This window comes from Mesoplodon mirus (genome assembly GCF_964341445.2).
Source record: "Mesoplodon mirus genome assembly, chromosome: 4".
NCBI lineage: Eukaryota > Metazoa > Chordata > Mammalia > Artiodactyla > Ziphiidae > Mesoplodon > Mesoplodon mirus.
In genome coordinates this window covers 173,732,528-173,746,781 of record NC_138979.1, presented here as the reverse complement: position 1 = coordinate 173,746,781, position 14,254 = coordinate 173,732,528, and the positions used below count along the sequence as shown (strand labels likewise).

Genomic DNA, 14,254 nt, shown 5'->3' with positions numbered 1-14,254 from the left:
TAGAATAATTGCCAATATTTTCAGTAATTTCTTATTGCAAAGCAAGGAACCAATAGAAAGAAAAGCCAGTTGTAATTAATTTAACCCAGTCCATTTATTTCATATTTAATTTTATTTCTTTGAAGTACATTTGTTGACCCTAAGGCAGTTGTTTTTCTATGAAACTCTTCAGTTTAGTTCATTCTTTCTCAAGTTTCTAACTTAGAAAAGTAAAAAATGAATGTATGCTAAAATTTTATGGCTAAAAACATTTATTCATGAAAATATGTTAGTGATTTTGAAAATCCAGAAGTACAGACTTTGTGTGGCAGAAATATAACATAAAACAGCAGGATTAGCTAATCCTTAACATTTCCATCAAGAATGCTGTATTAATTTTTCAGGTTTACATTTCCTATGTATATTATGGTTTTTGATACTATAAAACACAGCAGGTGAGGTAGTATTTACTCTAATGAAAAATTGTCCTCATGCAACTCTGTATAGTAACACGTTTTGGGTTTGCCTTTTACCCTGAAAAAGAATTATGTTCTTTCTTAATACAGACTGATTTCTTCTCCAACCCCCACTTCACTCCTGTTAAGACACCAAAGAGCACATGTAGATGAGAACATTGCACATGCTTTAAGGTTAACATAATATCCTGATGTAACAAGGAGAATTTGTAAGCAAATAAAAAAACATTTTATATTAAATTAACTGTCAGACTTTCATGTCTTACTCTTTAATTTCAGTCACATGATATTCCTTTAAAGTAAAAAGATGCTAGAGTCACGGTATTTAACGTATTTATGATCTCTTGGAAAATATAAACACAAATACACTTTTACAGATGAATCCATAGATGGACCTTTTCAGAAATACAATTTCATGATTGTAAGAAAAGATTTTTAGAAGTCATAAATGACATTATTTTTTAAATATTTATTATAAAGTTTAAGATTTCACATATCTACTGTCTCCTAAATGTCAGGAACAAGACAGGATACCAGGTCTCACCATTACTGTCCAACATTGTATGTGAGGTCTTAGCCAGTCCAGTAAAACAAAACAAAGCAAAAAACAATTAAAGGTGTACATGTTGGAAGCAAATGGATGACACTGGATGGATATCAGTATTTGTGTATATTATAACCCTATGCCTTGAATATTCAAGAGAATAAACTGAAAAATTATTAGAACTCATTAAGGAGTCCTACAAATTGCATATATGCAAAGTCAACATGTACAAGTCAGTAGTATTTCTACATATCAGCAATGACCAGCTAACACATATGACACAAAATGGTACTCACAAATAAAACTATATAGTAACCAGAAATAAAGATGGCTAAAAATATGCAAGACGTGTATTAAGAAAACTATAAAATTTTACTAAAGGCATAAAATATGTAAATAAATTCTGTATGATCATAATCCATATCCTAATGAGATTTTTCACAAGTTCTGGAAAGATTTTGTTTAATCATCTAAAAGAGAAACTATTCAAAAATAGTCAAGAAATTTTTGAGAAACTCTCTGTGCTAGAAATAAAGATAATATAAAACTATAGTAATTAAAAGTGCAGGAGTGTATGTACACAGTAGAAGTGCATTCATGTATATACCAAAAACAACCACGTACAACAATGTTTGTAGCAGCAGTATTCTGTGGATCAGTTTGGGGACTAGTGCCTCTTAACAATATTAAATCTTCTGATCCATGAACGTGGATCTCTCCATTTATTTAGATCTTCTTTAACTTTTTTCAACAATGTTCTATAGTTTTCAGTGTACATGTCTTGTAGTTATTTTGTTAAAATAACTAACCTCATATATTACTTCTAATAGTTTTTTGGTGATTTTTTTAGGATTTTCTGTATACTGTAAGAGATTATGTCATCTGCAAATAGAGATAGTTTTACTTCTCCCTTTCCAATCTGGATGCCTGTTATTTCCTTTTCTTACCCAATTATGCTGCCTGGAACTGCCAGTACTGTGTTGAACAGAAGTAATGAAAGTAAACATCTTTGTCTTGCTTCTAATTTTAGGGAGGAAGCATCCAGTCTTTTACCATTAAGTATAATGTTAACTGGATTTTTCATCTTTGCCCTTTATCAGGTTGAGGAATTACTCTTTTATTCCTAGTTTGTTGCTTATTTTTATCATAAAAGATTGTGTCACATATATATGGAATCTAAAAAAAAAAATGGTTCTGAAGAACCTAGGGACAGGACGGGAATAAAGAGGCAGACATAGAGAATGGACTTGAGGACACAGGGACGGGGAAGGGAAGCTGGTACGAAGTGAGAGAGTGGCATGGATGTGTATACACTACCAAATATAAAATAGATAGCTAGTGGGAAGCAGCCGCATAGCACAGGGAGATCAGCTCGGTGCTTTGTGTCCACCTAGAGGGGTGGGATAAGGAGGGTGGGAGGGAGACGCAAGAGGGAGGAGATATGGGGATACATGTATATGTTTAGCTGATTCACTTTGTTATACAGCAGCAACTAACACAACAACGTAAAGCAATTATACTCCAGTAAAGATGTTAAAAAAAAAAGATTGTGTCATTTATCAAAAGCAATCAGTATATTGAATTAATTGATTTTTGGATTTTAAACCAACCTTTCATTCCTGGGATTAATCCCACTAGGTCACGGTATATAATTCTTTTTATAGGTTGTTGGAATAAGTTTGCTAGTATTTCGTTGAGGATTTTAGCATCCATATTTATAAGGGATATCGGTCTGTAGTTTTTTGTGATGTCTGTCTGGTTTTGGTATCAGGATAATATTGGCTCCATAAAATGATTTAGGAAGTATTCTGTCCTCTTTGATGGCCTCTTTCCCTAACCACATCCAGCTGTTAAACTCCATTAATTGCTCACTGATTACTCTATTGTTTCCAACATTTTCCTGGAGAATAAATTCCTTCACAGGCTAAACCAATCAAATTCAGGCTTCTTAAAAGGGACAGTTCCCTAGGTTACTGTTTGAGATTTGTTCTGAAGTTAAGCAGTCTCTTCCCGTTGTCTATGAGATTTTCCTGTTTTTCCTAGGCAGACTAGCTGGCCTTCATTTTAGCCATGTCCAGTGAGTCTGTCAGTTGCCTCCCAATTAACTTTCATCACAACCTCCATTGTTTTCAAGAGCACCTTTAGGCTTCAACTTTTCCACATTGTAGTAGATGAAGTCAGTTGCTTTGGGAAGAGGCGAGAAGCTGTTTTATGGCCTGCTTCTCTCTCTCCCAGAAAAATTTCTGATCCAGGGCTCTGTAGTTGAGGGTGAAAACAGTGGAATGCTTCCTTTTTCTGAGTGTCCCTTGCTTTAGATCTCAGTGCTCAGTTGGTGGAGAGGGAGCAAGTAGCCTCAGGTCTTCTTGAATTGACACTGAGGCCCCAGTATTCTTACTGGCCACTGCACCTAAGATAGAGCCTCCATCTCAGAATAGGGGGTGGATAGAAGGAGGGAGCTCCCACCTCTCAGCAGCAATCACCAAGAATTTAGCCTCAATAGCAGGTAGCTGGGGGCAGGATGAGAAATGCTGACCCCTGCCCCTTCTGGGAAGAAAGCTCCCCTAGTGGCTGGGGAGAGAGACAGCCCTTGTTCTTGGTTACATCAATCTGGTATGGAGTTTTCATGTCAGTGAGTGGGGAAGAGGGAGAACAGGGGTGTCTCGGTTCAAATACAGTGAACTCACTGTTCTTACTGAATTTTAGCAGATTTTCTTGAGTATATGTTTCTTCATTTGTTCTATTTCCTCGAAACCATTTCCAGAGACTTAATTTTTAAAAAATAATTTCTACCAGTTTCACTGGTGCACAGGTCTGCAGTACTCCCTTGCTCTGTCATGCAGGAAGTCCCTTCTGTATGGCAATTATTAGCATTCCAGGGCAGCCAATTCCTATTTTCTCCACATTAAACGTTGTAGGATTTTGAAGCTAATTTCAGTAGCAACTTGATGATATTGTAACTGTGGAGATAAAATTGTTATGAAGGTATTTTAAGGTGTATGCCAAAGATAAAGAGAAAAGTTTTATTAGATTTATCTATTATTCATTATCCTATCATTATTATATATTATTGAATGTTGTCTTTAGTTTTCTTCTAAATACAAGTATCTTTAGGTTAAATTGACCTTAACTATGTTTTATTTACAGGGACACATGGAAGGAGAGGTGTGGGGTTTGGCTACACATCCTTATCTGCCCATCTGTGCTACTGTAAGTGATGATAAGACCTTAAGAATATGGGATCTGTCTCCTAGTCATTGTATGTTGGCTGTCCGGAAACTTAAAAAAGGTAAGTGCCTCTCAGACTTGAGCATAGATCAAATTGTCACAATTTTTTTTAGGTGAAATATAATTGACATAGAACTTTATATTAGTTTCAGGTGCACAACATATTGATCCAATATTTGTAAATACTGTGAAATGATCACCATAATAACATCACTACGCATACTTACAAATTTTTTTTTATTGTGAGAAGAACTTTTTTTTTTTTTTGCGGTACGCGGGCCCCTCACTGCCGTGGCCTCTCCCGCCGCGGAGCACAGGCTCCGGACGCGCAGGCCCAGTGGCCATGGCTCACGGGCCCAGCCGCTCCGTGGCATGTGGGATCCTCCTGGACCGGGGCCCGAACCCGTGTCCCCTGCATCGTCAGGCAGACCCTCAACCACTGCGCCACCAGGGAAGCCCGAGAAGAACTTTTAAGGTCTACTCTCTCAGCAGCTTCCAGCTATGCAATACTGTATTACTGTATTACTAACTGTAGTCACCATGCTGTACATTACATGTCTATGACTTCTTTTCTTTATAGCTGGAAGTTTGTACCTCTTGACCCCCTTCACCCATGTTGCCACCACTGGCAACCACCAGTCTGTTCTCTGTATCTTTGAGCTTTTTTTTTTAGATTCCATATATAAGTGGGATATAGTATTTGTCTTTCTCTGTTTGATTTATTTCACTTAGCATAATGCCGTCAGTGCCCATCCATGTTGTTGCAGATGGCAAGAGTTTATTCTTTTTTTATGGCTGAGTAATCTTACAGTGTGTATATATGCATATATATGTATATACATACAGACATATTTATACCACATTTTCTTTATCCATTCATCCATTCGTGGACACGTGGGTTGTTTCCATATCTTGGCTATTGTAAATAATGCTGCAGTGAACATGGAGGTTGATATACCTTTTGACTTAGTGTTTTTGTTTTCTTCGGATAAATACCCAGGAGTGTAATTTTTTGAGGATCTCTGTTTTTTTTTTAACCTCGCTTCAATTGGACATTATTATTGTTTCATGCAGTGAGTGTTTACTTAGATTTATCTATGCTTATGCATTTCTTTGTTCACCTTTTCTTCTTGTGTCTCAAACTTTTTCTTTTGTCATTTTCTTCTAAAATACAGTTTTAGAATATCCATAATAAGGACTTGTTGGAAATTCTCTCATCTTCCTCTGGATGAACCAGTGGCATATAAGACTAGGACAGTGGGAGTGGTCTATTTTGGCAGGAGAAATATTTTATCACTGACATTGCAATTCTTTAAAAGCAAAAAAATTTTTATTCAGTTTTATTATTGTTGTTTTAAAATTTTAGATTGGCAGTATATTGCCCCTCAGGGGGAACTGTTTCCACTGCCCTGCCCTTGGTATACTACTAGTCTGAACATGTTTTCATTTTTTACTCTCATTCTTGAATGCTAATTTAACTGCTTCTGGAGTTCTTGATTCAGAATTATTATTCCTGTGGTTTCCATTGTTCTCTTTTACACCATTCTACAGTTCTGAGGTTTAATAACATTGTGCATGTATGTGGTTTATTATTTATTTATTCTATTTAGGATTTGTTGTGTTTCCTGAATCTTTGGACTTATGTCTTATATCAGACCAGAAAAATTGTCTACCAGTATTACTGGCTCCTTCTAGGAGTAGATCTTTATATTAGGTTGTAGAGAAAAGTCATGATTCTGTATTTTTGTTTTTAAATATTCTTCTATACTCACTTCATTTTTACTTCATCATCATTAATTCAAGAGGAAGACAAGTGGATTTTCATAACCTTAAAGGGACATGCTGGTTGACGTAATTATAAAAAAATACTGAAGTCATAGTGGTTTAAATATTATACAACACAGTTATCTCTTTCAAATATTCAGTAAGTAAATACTCTTTTCTTCAGAAAATGAACATGCAAGTATTATGGTCCTGAGGCTTAACGTTTTATAACTAAGTCATTATAGTTTTGTTTTGTTTTTTGTTTTTTGTTTTTTTGGCTGCGTTGGATCTTTGTTGGTACACGCGGGCTTTCTCTAGTTGTGGCGAGTGGGGGCTACTCTTCATTGTGGTGTTCAGGCTTCTCATTGTGGTAGCTTCTCTTGTTGCAGAGCACGGGCTCCAGGTGTGCGGGCTTCACTAGTTGCGGCACGCGGGCTCTAGAGCGCAGGTTCAGAAGTTGTGGCGCACGGGCTTAGTTGCTCCGCGGCATGTGGGATCTTCCCAGACCAGGGCTCGAACCCGTGTCCCCTGCATTGGCAGGCGGATTCTTAACCATTGCACCACCAGGGAAGACCTAAGTCGTTATAGTTAATATAAACTATCCTATGAAAATTTTGCCGAATAATCCAACTAGTTATAGAATAACCAAAGTATAAATATGCAACATGAATTAATGTCTGTATTCTTAATGTGTGTAAAGTCAGTATTTTCCAAATATTTGCCAGCCTTTGCACTTTTCTGTATAATGACATATTGGAAAATTCCTGTTAAAAACTCATATTTGTGGCTTAAGCTTTTAACTATAATCAAACCTGAATTTTTTCCTCCACCCCCACCCTCCACTACCCTCTTGCAACCACTAATCTGTTCTCTGTATCAGTTCATGTACCTTTTGGCCATTTGTATGTCTTCTTTGAAAAAATGTCAATTCACATCTTTTGCTCATTTTTAAATCAATGTGGGTTTTTTTGCTGTTGAGTTTTATGAGTTCTTTATTTATTTTGGATATTAGTCCCTTACCTGATATATAATTTGCAATTATTTTTCCAATTCAGTAGGTTGCCTTTTCATTTTGTTGATGGTTTTCTTTCCTGTGCAGAAGCTTTATAGTTTGATGTAGTCCCACTTGTTTATTTTTGTTTTTGTTGTTCTTGCTTTTGCTGTCAGTCAAAAAATCATTGCCAAGATCTGTGTCAAGGAGCTTAACACCTAAGTTTTCCTCTAGGAGTTCTGTGGTTTCATATCTTATATTCAAGTCTTCAGTCCATATTGAGTTAATTTTTGTGTGTGGTGTAAGAGATAGTGGTCCAATTTCATTCTTTTGCATGTGGCTGTTCTAGTTTCCCAACACAATTTATTGAAGAAGCTCTCCTTTCCCCATTGTACATTCTTGACTTCTTTTGTAAGTTAATTGACCATATGCATGTGGGTTTATTTCTGGGCTCTCTGTTCTGTTCCATTGATCTGTGCATCTGTTTTTATGCCAGTATCATGCTGTTTTGATTACTATGGCTTTGTAATATAGTTTGAAATCAGGGAGTGTGATGCCTCCAATTTTGTTCTTCTTTCTCAAGATTGCTTTGTCTACTCGGGGTATTTTGTAGTGCCATACAAATTGTAAGATTATTAGTTCTGTATCTGAAAAATGCCAGTGGAATTTTGATAGGGATTACATCGAATCTCTAGATTGCTTAGGGTAGTGTATATATTTTACTAATCCATGAGCATGGATTGTCACACACCTGTTGATAGACATTATAAAGTTCCATAGGAATTGTGGGTTCAACTCTGTGCCTTCTAGGCCCTCAGCCTCTTTCTCCTCCAATGTAGTGTGTTTCAAAATAAGAAATCATCATCATACATATTTTTTTTATTGTATATGTCAAACCAAACTGTCAACCAGTTATTTTATCTTCTACAGTAAAATTGCCTGACAGTCAATTAGTTATGTACCAAAAATGTTTGCAGCAAAATGTCTATGGCAAAGAAGCTTACAGCAAAAATACTTGATATGATTGGATATAATAGTGAGAAGAACCACTCCCACCTCCACCTCTTGATTTCCAGACCCATGTATTCTGCCTATGAGGTAGACAGCACCATATAATGGTCTATGCTGTGAAGCATATACCACATCCTATAAGACAAAACTCTGGTCTTTCAGGATACTGTTTCCCAAAAGGTGCTATAAATTAGTTTTCAGTAAGCCATTCCATCATTCTGTTAGTAGCCCTCTGTGGGTGATGAGGGTATGTGATAAAGTTAGTTAATTCCATGGGTATGAGCTGAATGCTGCACATCCTTCGCTCTGAAATGAGTTCCTTTATCAGAAACATGGAATTCTATGATGGTGGATAAGGTATCCTGTGTGTCCACAGGTGGTGGTGGTAGCAGAAGCACTGTGAATAGGGAAGGTGAATCCAAAGTTCATGTGTATTCCAGTGAGGATGACTCTTTGTCCTCTCCATAATGGAAGAGGTCCAATGTAATCAGCATGCCACCAGGTGTCTGGCTAGTTTCCCTGGGGAATGGTGCCATATCAGAGGTTCAGTTGGTCTCTACTGTTAGCAGGTTGAACACTCAGCAGTAGTGGTAGCAAGATCAGCCTCTGTAAAGAAAAGTCCATGTTTTTTTAACCCAAGCATAGACTCTGTCCTTGCCACCTTTGGCTCACTAAGCAAGTGCTAGCTGGCTAGGAAAAGAGACTGCCTGATGTCCATAGAGCATATTATTTTGTCCATCTGATTATTGAGAGCCTCCTCTGCAGTGGATGCCCTTACTGGGCTTTCCCTAGGCCACAAAAATCTTCACAGCCTATGCCCTTTCTGAGAGTTTTATGCACAAATCTATTTTCTAGATTTCCTTGTCTCTGATCTTCTAATCCTGTTTCTTCCATCCCTAACTGTTCATTCAAGTAGTTAACAGTGGCTGATGAATCAGCGTAAATCTGTCTATCTAGTTGTCTCTCACTACAAAAGTGGTAAACCAGATGCACTGCTTGAGAGGCTGCCCACTGGGAAGTTTTACTTTTACTGCTGTCCTTCAGGGTCACCCCTGAGTGGGGCTATGATGCTTTCAGGCAGGTACCAACATATTGTGTAGGAACATCTGTAAGTCTGGCTCAGATTTTTTCTTTCTCAGTCAGCTGATCATAATGAACACCTATGAGGCCATAGGTGTAGACTGAGAGAGGGAAGAGGCCTTGCACTATAGGATTTATTGCTGAAGGATTCTGAGCCACCTGTTGTTGATATAAATTACTTGTAACTTCCAGATCTCTCTAAGCCTGGTCTTTTCTATTCTGTGTCCACTTGATGATAGATTGCTGTTGTGTACACCCAGTCAGTGGCTAGGTTGGTCATGTAACTTTCAGTTCATGAAAGGAAGCTCAGGACATACAGTCACCTGATATCCCATAGTTAGGCATTTACTTACTGTCTAATAAGACCTAGTAGCAATCCAGAAACTACTTCTCAAAAGGAAAATAGTTATCTGTAAAGGAGGGCATGGAATTTCTCCCAGTCCAAAGTATGCTTCTTTGGTAGCTTTCCAGAGGTTCCATACAGCATCCCTATTTATCATAGACACTTTGGAGTATCATTGAATCTGCTTGATCATAAGACCAAAGTGTAAGATCAGCTTACCTTCTCTTGTTCTGGTCCCCACTGGAAGCTTATGAGTGGCTTGATAGATGGAGAGAGCAGCTCACTCAAATGTGGTATGTGTTGCTTCCCAAAAGGCCTACCAAGCATTCTGCTCCTTTTGTTCGTGGTAGGTGATGGGAGGTGTAGCAACTTGTATTTCAGTTGGAGGGAATGTCTTGACATATTCCAGATCACTGGATCCCCAGAAACTTCACTGAGGTGGCAGGGTTCCTGAATTTTTGTGGGAATTATCTGCCACTCTCTTGATTCACTTCTGTCTTACTAAGGCGTCTAAAGTATTATGCTTGTTGCTTCCTGCTCCCCAGATCCATTCAGCATAATGTCATCAATGTAGTGGACCATTGAGATGTTTTATGGAATGTCAAGATGATCAGGATCTCTGTGGACTGTATTATGGCAAAGAACAGGAGAGTTGAAATAGCCCTGAGGCAAGGATTTGAAGGTGTCCACAGATACAAGCCAGGTAAAAGCAAACTGCTTCTGGTGGTCTTTACAAATTGGTATGGAGATAAAAGCATTAACCAGGGCAATAGCTGCAGCGAAATGCTAGGGACTGTGTTAATTTATTCTAGTAAAGATCTGGAAGAGTAGCTTCAATTGGAATCATAACCTGATTAAATTTATTATCCAGAGTTATTAGCTAAAATCCATCTTATTTCAGCACAGACCAAACAAGCAAAGATGATGTGATAGGTATTCTTACCCCTGCATATTTCACGTCCTTGGTAATGTCACTGATTTTTGCAATTCTCAGGCTTATGGTTTTGTTTCTGGTTGTCTTAGTAGAGAGAGGAATTTCCAGAGGTTTTTTTTTGTGTGTGTGTGGTATGCAGGCCTCTCACCGTTGTGGTCTCTCCCGTTGCGGAGCACAGGCTCCAGACGTGCAGGCCCAGTGGCCACGGCCCACGGACCCAGCTGCTTCGCGGCATGTGGGATCCTCCTGGACTGGGGCACGAACCCGCGTCCCCTGCATCGGCAGGCGGACTCTCAACCAGTGCGCCACCAGGGAAGCCCTTCCAGGGGTTTTTACTCAGTTCTTCCTGTTGTAATGACCCTTATCCCATGGATCACAGAGCCAGCCCCAGCCGTAGAGCATTCTACAAGTTGCCAAGTATATCTGTTCAAATTCAGGAATTGGGTGGGGGTCCACAGACCACCTGGGTCCAGTATGATTCAAAATTGGACTTAGATTCCATCTGTCACATGATCACCATAAGGCCCCACTTTTACTGCTTGTACAATAGCAGCTTTTAGAGTTCTTCAGTTCAGAGCCCATGTCTAGTAATTCCTGAAAGTTTGGATCTTTCCTTTCCTTCAGTTCACAGTCATTCTACTAAGTGGCCACAGATCCTTGGAGAAAGATTTATGTTATACACTTGTGACAGTGCTACAGGGTTCTTCCTCATTGGAACTTGGCCTTCCTTCAGTCAGGGGGCTCTGAGTATATGAAGTGGCTTAGGTCTGAAAACTGGTTGAGAAACTGTGACTCTCCATTGTGGTGATTTAAGTCAGGTGTTTTAGCCACCAGGTCTGGAGTTTTTCCTACTTATAGATCAAACACTAATCTAGTAGGTTACTTATTTCGTTCCTGGAGACACCATGATTAATTAGCCACCAACAGAAATCTCCACAGGCCAACATATTCTGATTATTAGTACATCCCTGCTGCCCTTTTTGATAAAAGAATCTACCTTGTTTTTGTTGGTTAAGTGCTGCTGCTTGACCTGTTTCTCCAGGATTATCTTTTGAATCAGGGAGCCCATATTAATGGTGACATTTCCCATTCCTGACCTTTATGGGAGGACAGTCACAGAGCTTTTCAGTCATGCAGGTGCTGCCCTTAATTAATGTATTTCTCAATGCTTTCATGAAGGGACTATTTTCTAGACTTTTTCAAGGGATGTAATTGATGGGAGGGTATGCAGTTTGCATGTAAAAAATCGACTCCAACATTCTTACCTCCCTAGGGTTTTGGATTTCTTCCTGTATATCAGAGGTCAGCCCATACATCAACTCCAGCCCACCTCCTGATTTTATAAATCAGGTTTTATCAGACACAGCCATGCTCAGTCTTTCATGTGTTGTCTAGGTCTGCTATTTGCACTATAGTAGCAGAGTTGAGTAGTCTGCAAAGCTGAAAATATTTACTCTCTGGTTCTTTAAGAAGTTTGCCAACCTCTGCCTTAGGGCATGCTGAGATTTGATCCAAGTTAGGGGTCTAGTGACAGCAAAGGAATGATTGTGATGGTTCTTCAGAAGGTTAAGCGTCCTTGCAAGGCATCTGTTTCAGAAGGTGAGTCTTCTCAGACACTGGAGAGGAAGCTATTTGCATTGGCCAGTGAAACTCCAAATAACTCAGAAGTTCAAGATTCTTAGTTTTGTCTGAGTCCAGCCAGATGCTCCCACTCCACGGTTAAGGGTTCTCTTCCCAATCAGCAGCCTAACTTTCACACAAGAAAACTTGGTGAGTGTGTGAATTCAGTTGACATTGTAAATTTTCAGCAATATCAGCCCTGTCAGAAATTCTTTTAGGTTTGTCATTGGAAGTTCTCTAGTCAGACCATGACTCGTGCTGAGAGTTTAAAGAACCTGTGCTTGTTACTTCTTTCTGTAAATGCTCTGTGTATTCAGTGTAATCTTTTGTACAAACACAGAACTTGTGGTCACCATTATTGTTGTAATGGTCAAGGGCAGCAGCCTCTTGGACTCCCAGGGCACTCAACTTCAGTGGATACTTCACAATCAACCACAGTAGATAGCTTAGTTAATTGTTAGGCCAGTGCATACCTTGGATTGCTAGCATCCATTTCCCCTTGGCAAGGGCTCAGCACTATGCTCAAGCCCAAAGAAAGGCATGACTAAACCAGTTCTGCAAATCCCATCTTTAATGGTCTGTCTCCTATGACCACTTCAGTACCAGTTCTGTATCAATCAGAGACAGAAACCACCCCAGTCATTTGAACAGGGAAAATTTAATATGGAGTGTTAGCTAATGAAAGGTGATTTAACTACTAAAAGGTGTGAAAGAGGATTCTAAGGGGTATAGAAGTAGCAGATGCAGAAAGCAGCTACCACCCATAGGGCTAGTGGACAGTGATCAAGGAATGAACTTACAGGGTGGACCCTCCGCTCTTCCCCCAGGCTGAGATTCAGATCTCTTTGGAGAGGGTGTAGGTGCCTCAGGAACATACAACCTGCCAGTGGAAAAGAAACTTGCCAGAGGGCTGATCTAGGAGATTTGCTATGATGGCAGAGAAACCCCCCTATTCCCCCAGTTCCTGTCCCCTAATTGATCCACTGGTTACAGCACAACAGAAGGAAGAAAAGTCCCTTCCTTCTTCTTTGGCCTTGCAGGAACCCTCCAGCCCCCTCTACTGGCCAAAACCAAGTCAACTGGCAATGGAAAAATGTCCATAGGGTCCTGCTCCAGTAATCACGTAGCAGGAAAAAGGAGGGTGGATTTGGAGCTGAGAGGCAATAACCTAATATCAGGCCTTCTCCAGTTCCATGGCCATGACTTCTGTCTGCGTGCTACTACCTCCCTTATGTGTATCTCTAGCCTGTATATATCTTGTCCCTTGAACTCCAGAGAAGTAGTAATGTATCAAACTGGCTCCTTGATGTCTTCATTTGAATTTCTCACAGGCATTCATAACAGGTACGAAACCAAACACTTGTACCTCCCCTAGTTTTTCCCATCTAAGCAAATGACATCATCAATCAAACGAAAAAATAGCCTCTACTTTTCTCTTTTTCCTACTTTACTCCCAGTCGGTCAAGGTCCTGGCATCTCTTTCTTCAAAATATATACAAATCCTACCATTTCTCACTACCTCCACTGCTGCTACCCTGCTTCAGGTCACCGTCATCTCTTGACTCTTAAATGTCAGAAATCACATCCTAGGTTTCTAATGTATGCTTGATAATTACATGACTGCTTATTCTCAATTCATTCTATAACTTTCCATTCTATAACAGGTGTACCCTATCCCTCCCACTCCAAACTTTATGCAAGACTCCAAAAGCCTTAGGGCTTTGAATATGCCTGCTACATCCCTTGCTGTCAAGTTAAGCCCATTTTTTGTGTTTGCCAATACAGCATTCACCCTTATTTTTTTTTAATTAATAATATTAGCATCACTATTTCTTCATGTATAGTTTTGAAACATGTATAGATCTTCCGAGCTTAAACTGATAATTGCCTGTTGTCAGATTTTTTTTAAAATTTGAAAGCATTTTTATAAAGATGACCTTATTTCTTAAATTTCTGTTTTGTTGGATAGAAACTACTAAGGTAGCAAACTCCTGAATAACAACAACATTTCCACATATATCACTGACTTTTTATGTTAGTCATCTCTCATTCTTTTCATCAGCTTAATTCCTTTTAAGGTAAATATCAGTACTCACTTTTGTTACATTCAGAAAAGGAAATGGTTTGTATTAACTAATGCTTGGAATGCCATACCATTGATCTCAATAGAAAACTTTATTATCTGCATCTTTATTTCTTTCTAATATTGATTAGAAGCCATAATAAATATAGGAATCCTCTTTGAAATTAAAGTTTCCTTAAGCATATACTTTTTTTTAATAAAAGA

At 38.8% G+C, this 14,254-nt stretch overlaps 1 protein-coding gene across 2 annotated transcripts in view; it reads left to right on the top strand.

Annotated features, from left to right (window-relative positions):
• EML5 (EMAP like 5) overlaps positions 1–14,254 on the top strand; it is a gene marked incomplete at its 3' end in the record, with an annotated part of 161,753 nt that overhangs the window by 98,724 nt on the left and 48,775 nt on the right. For both annotated transcript variants that reach the window (XM_082619963.1, XM_082619962.1), the window contains exon 21: positions 4,144–4,285. In XM_082619963.1, coding sequence (XP_082476089.1) covers positions 4,144–4,285 — 142 coding nt within the window. The remainder of the gene's footprint in view (positions 1–4,143; positions 4,286–14,254) is intronic.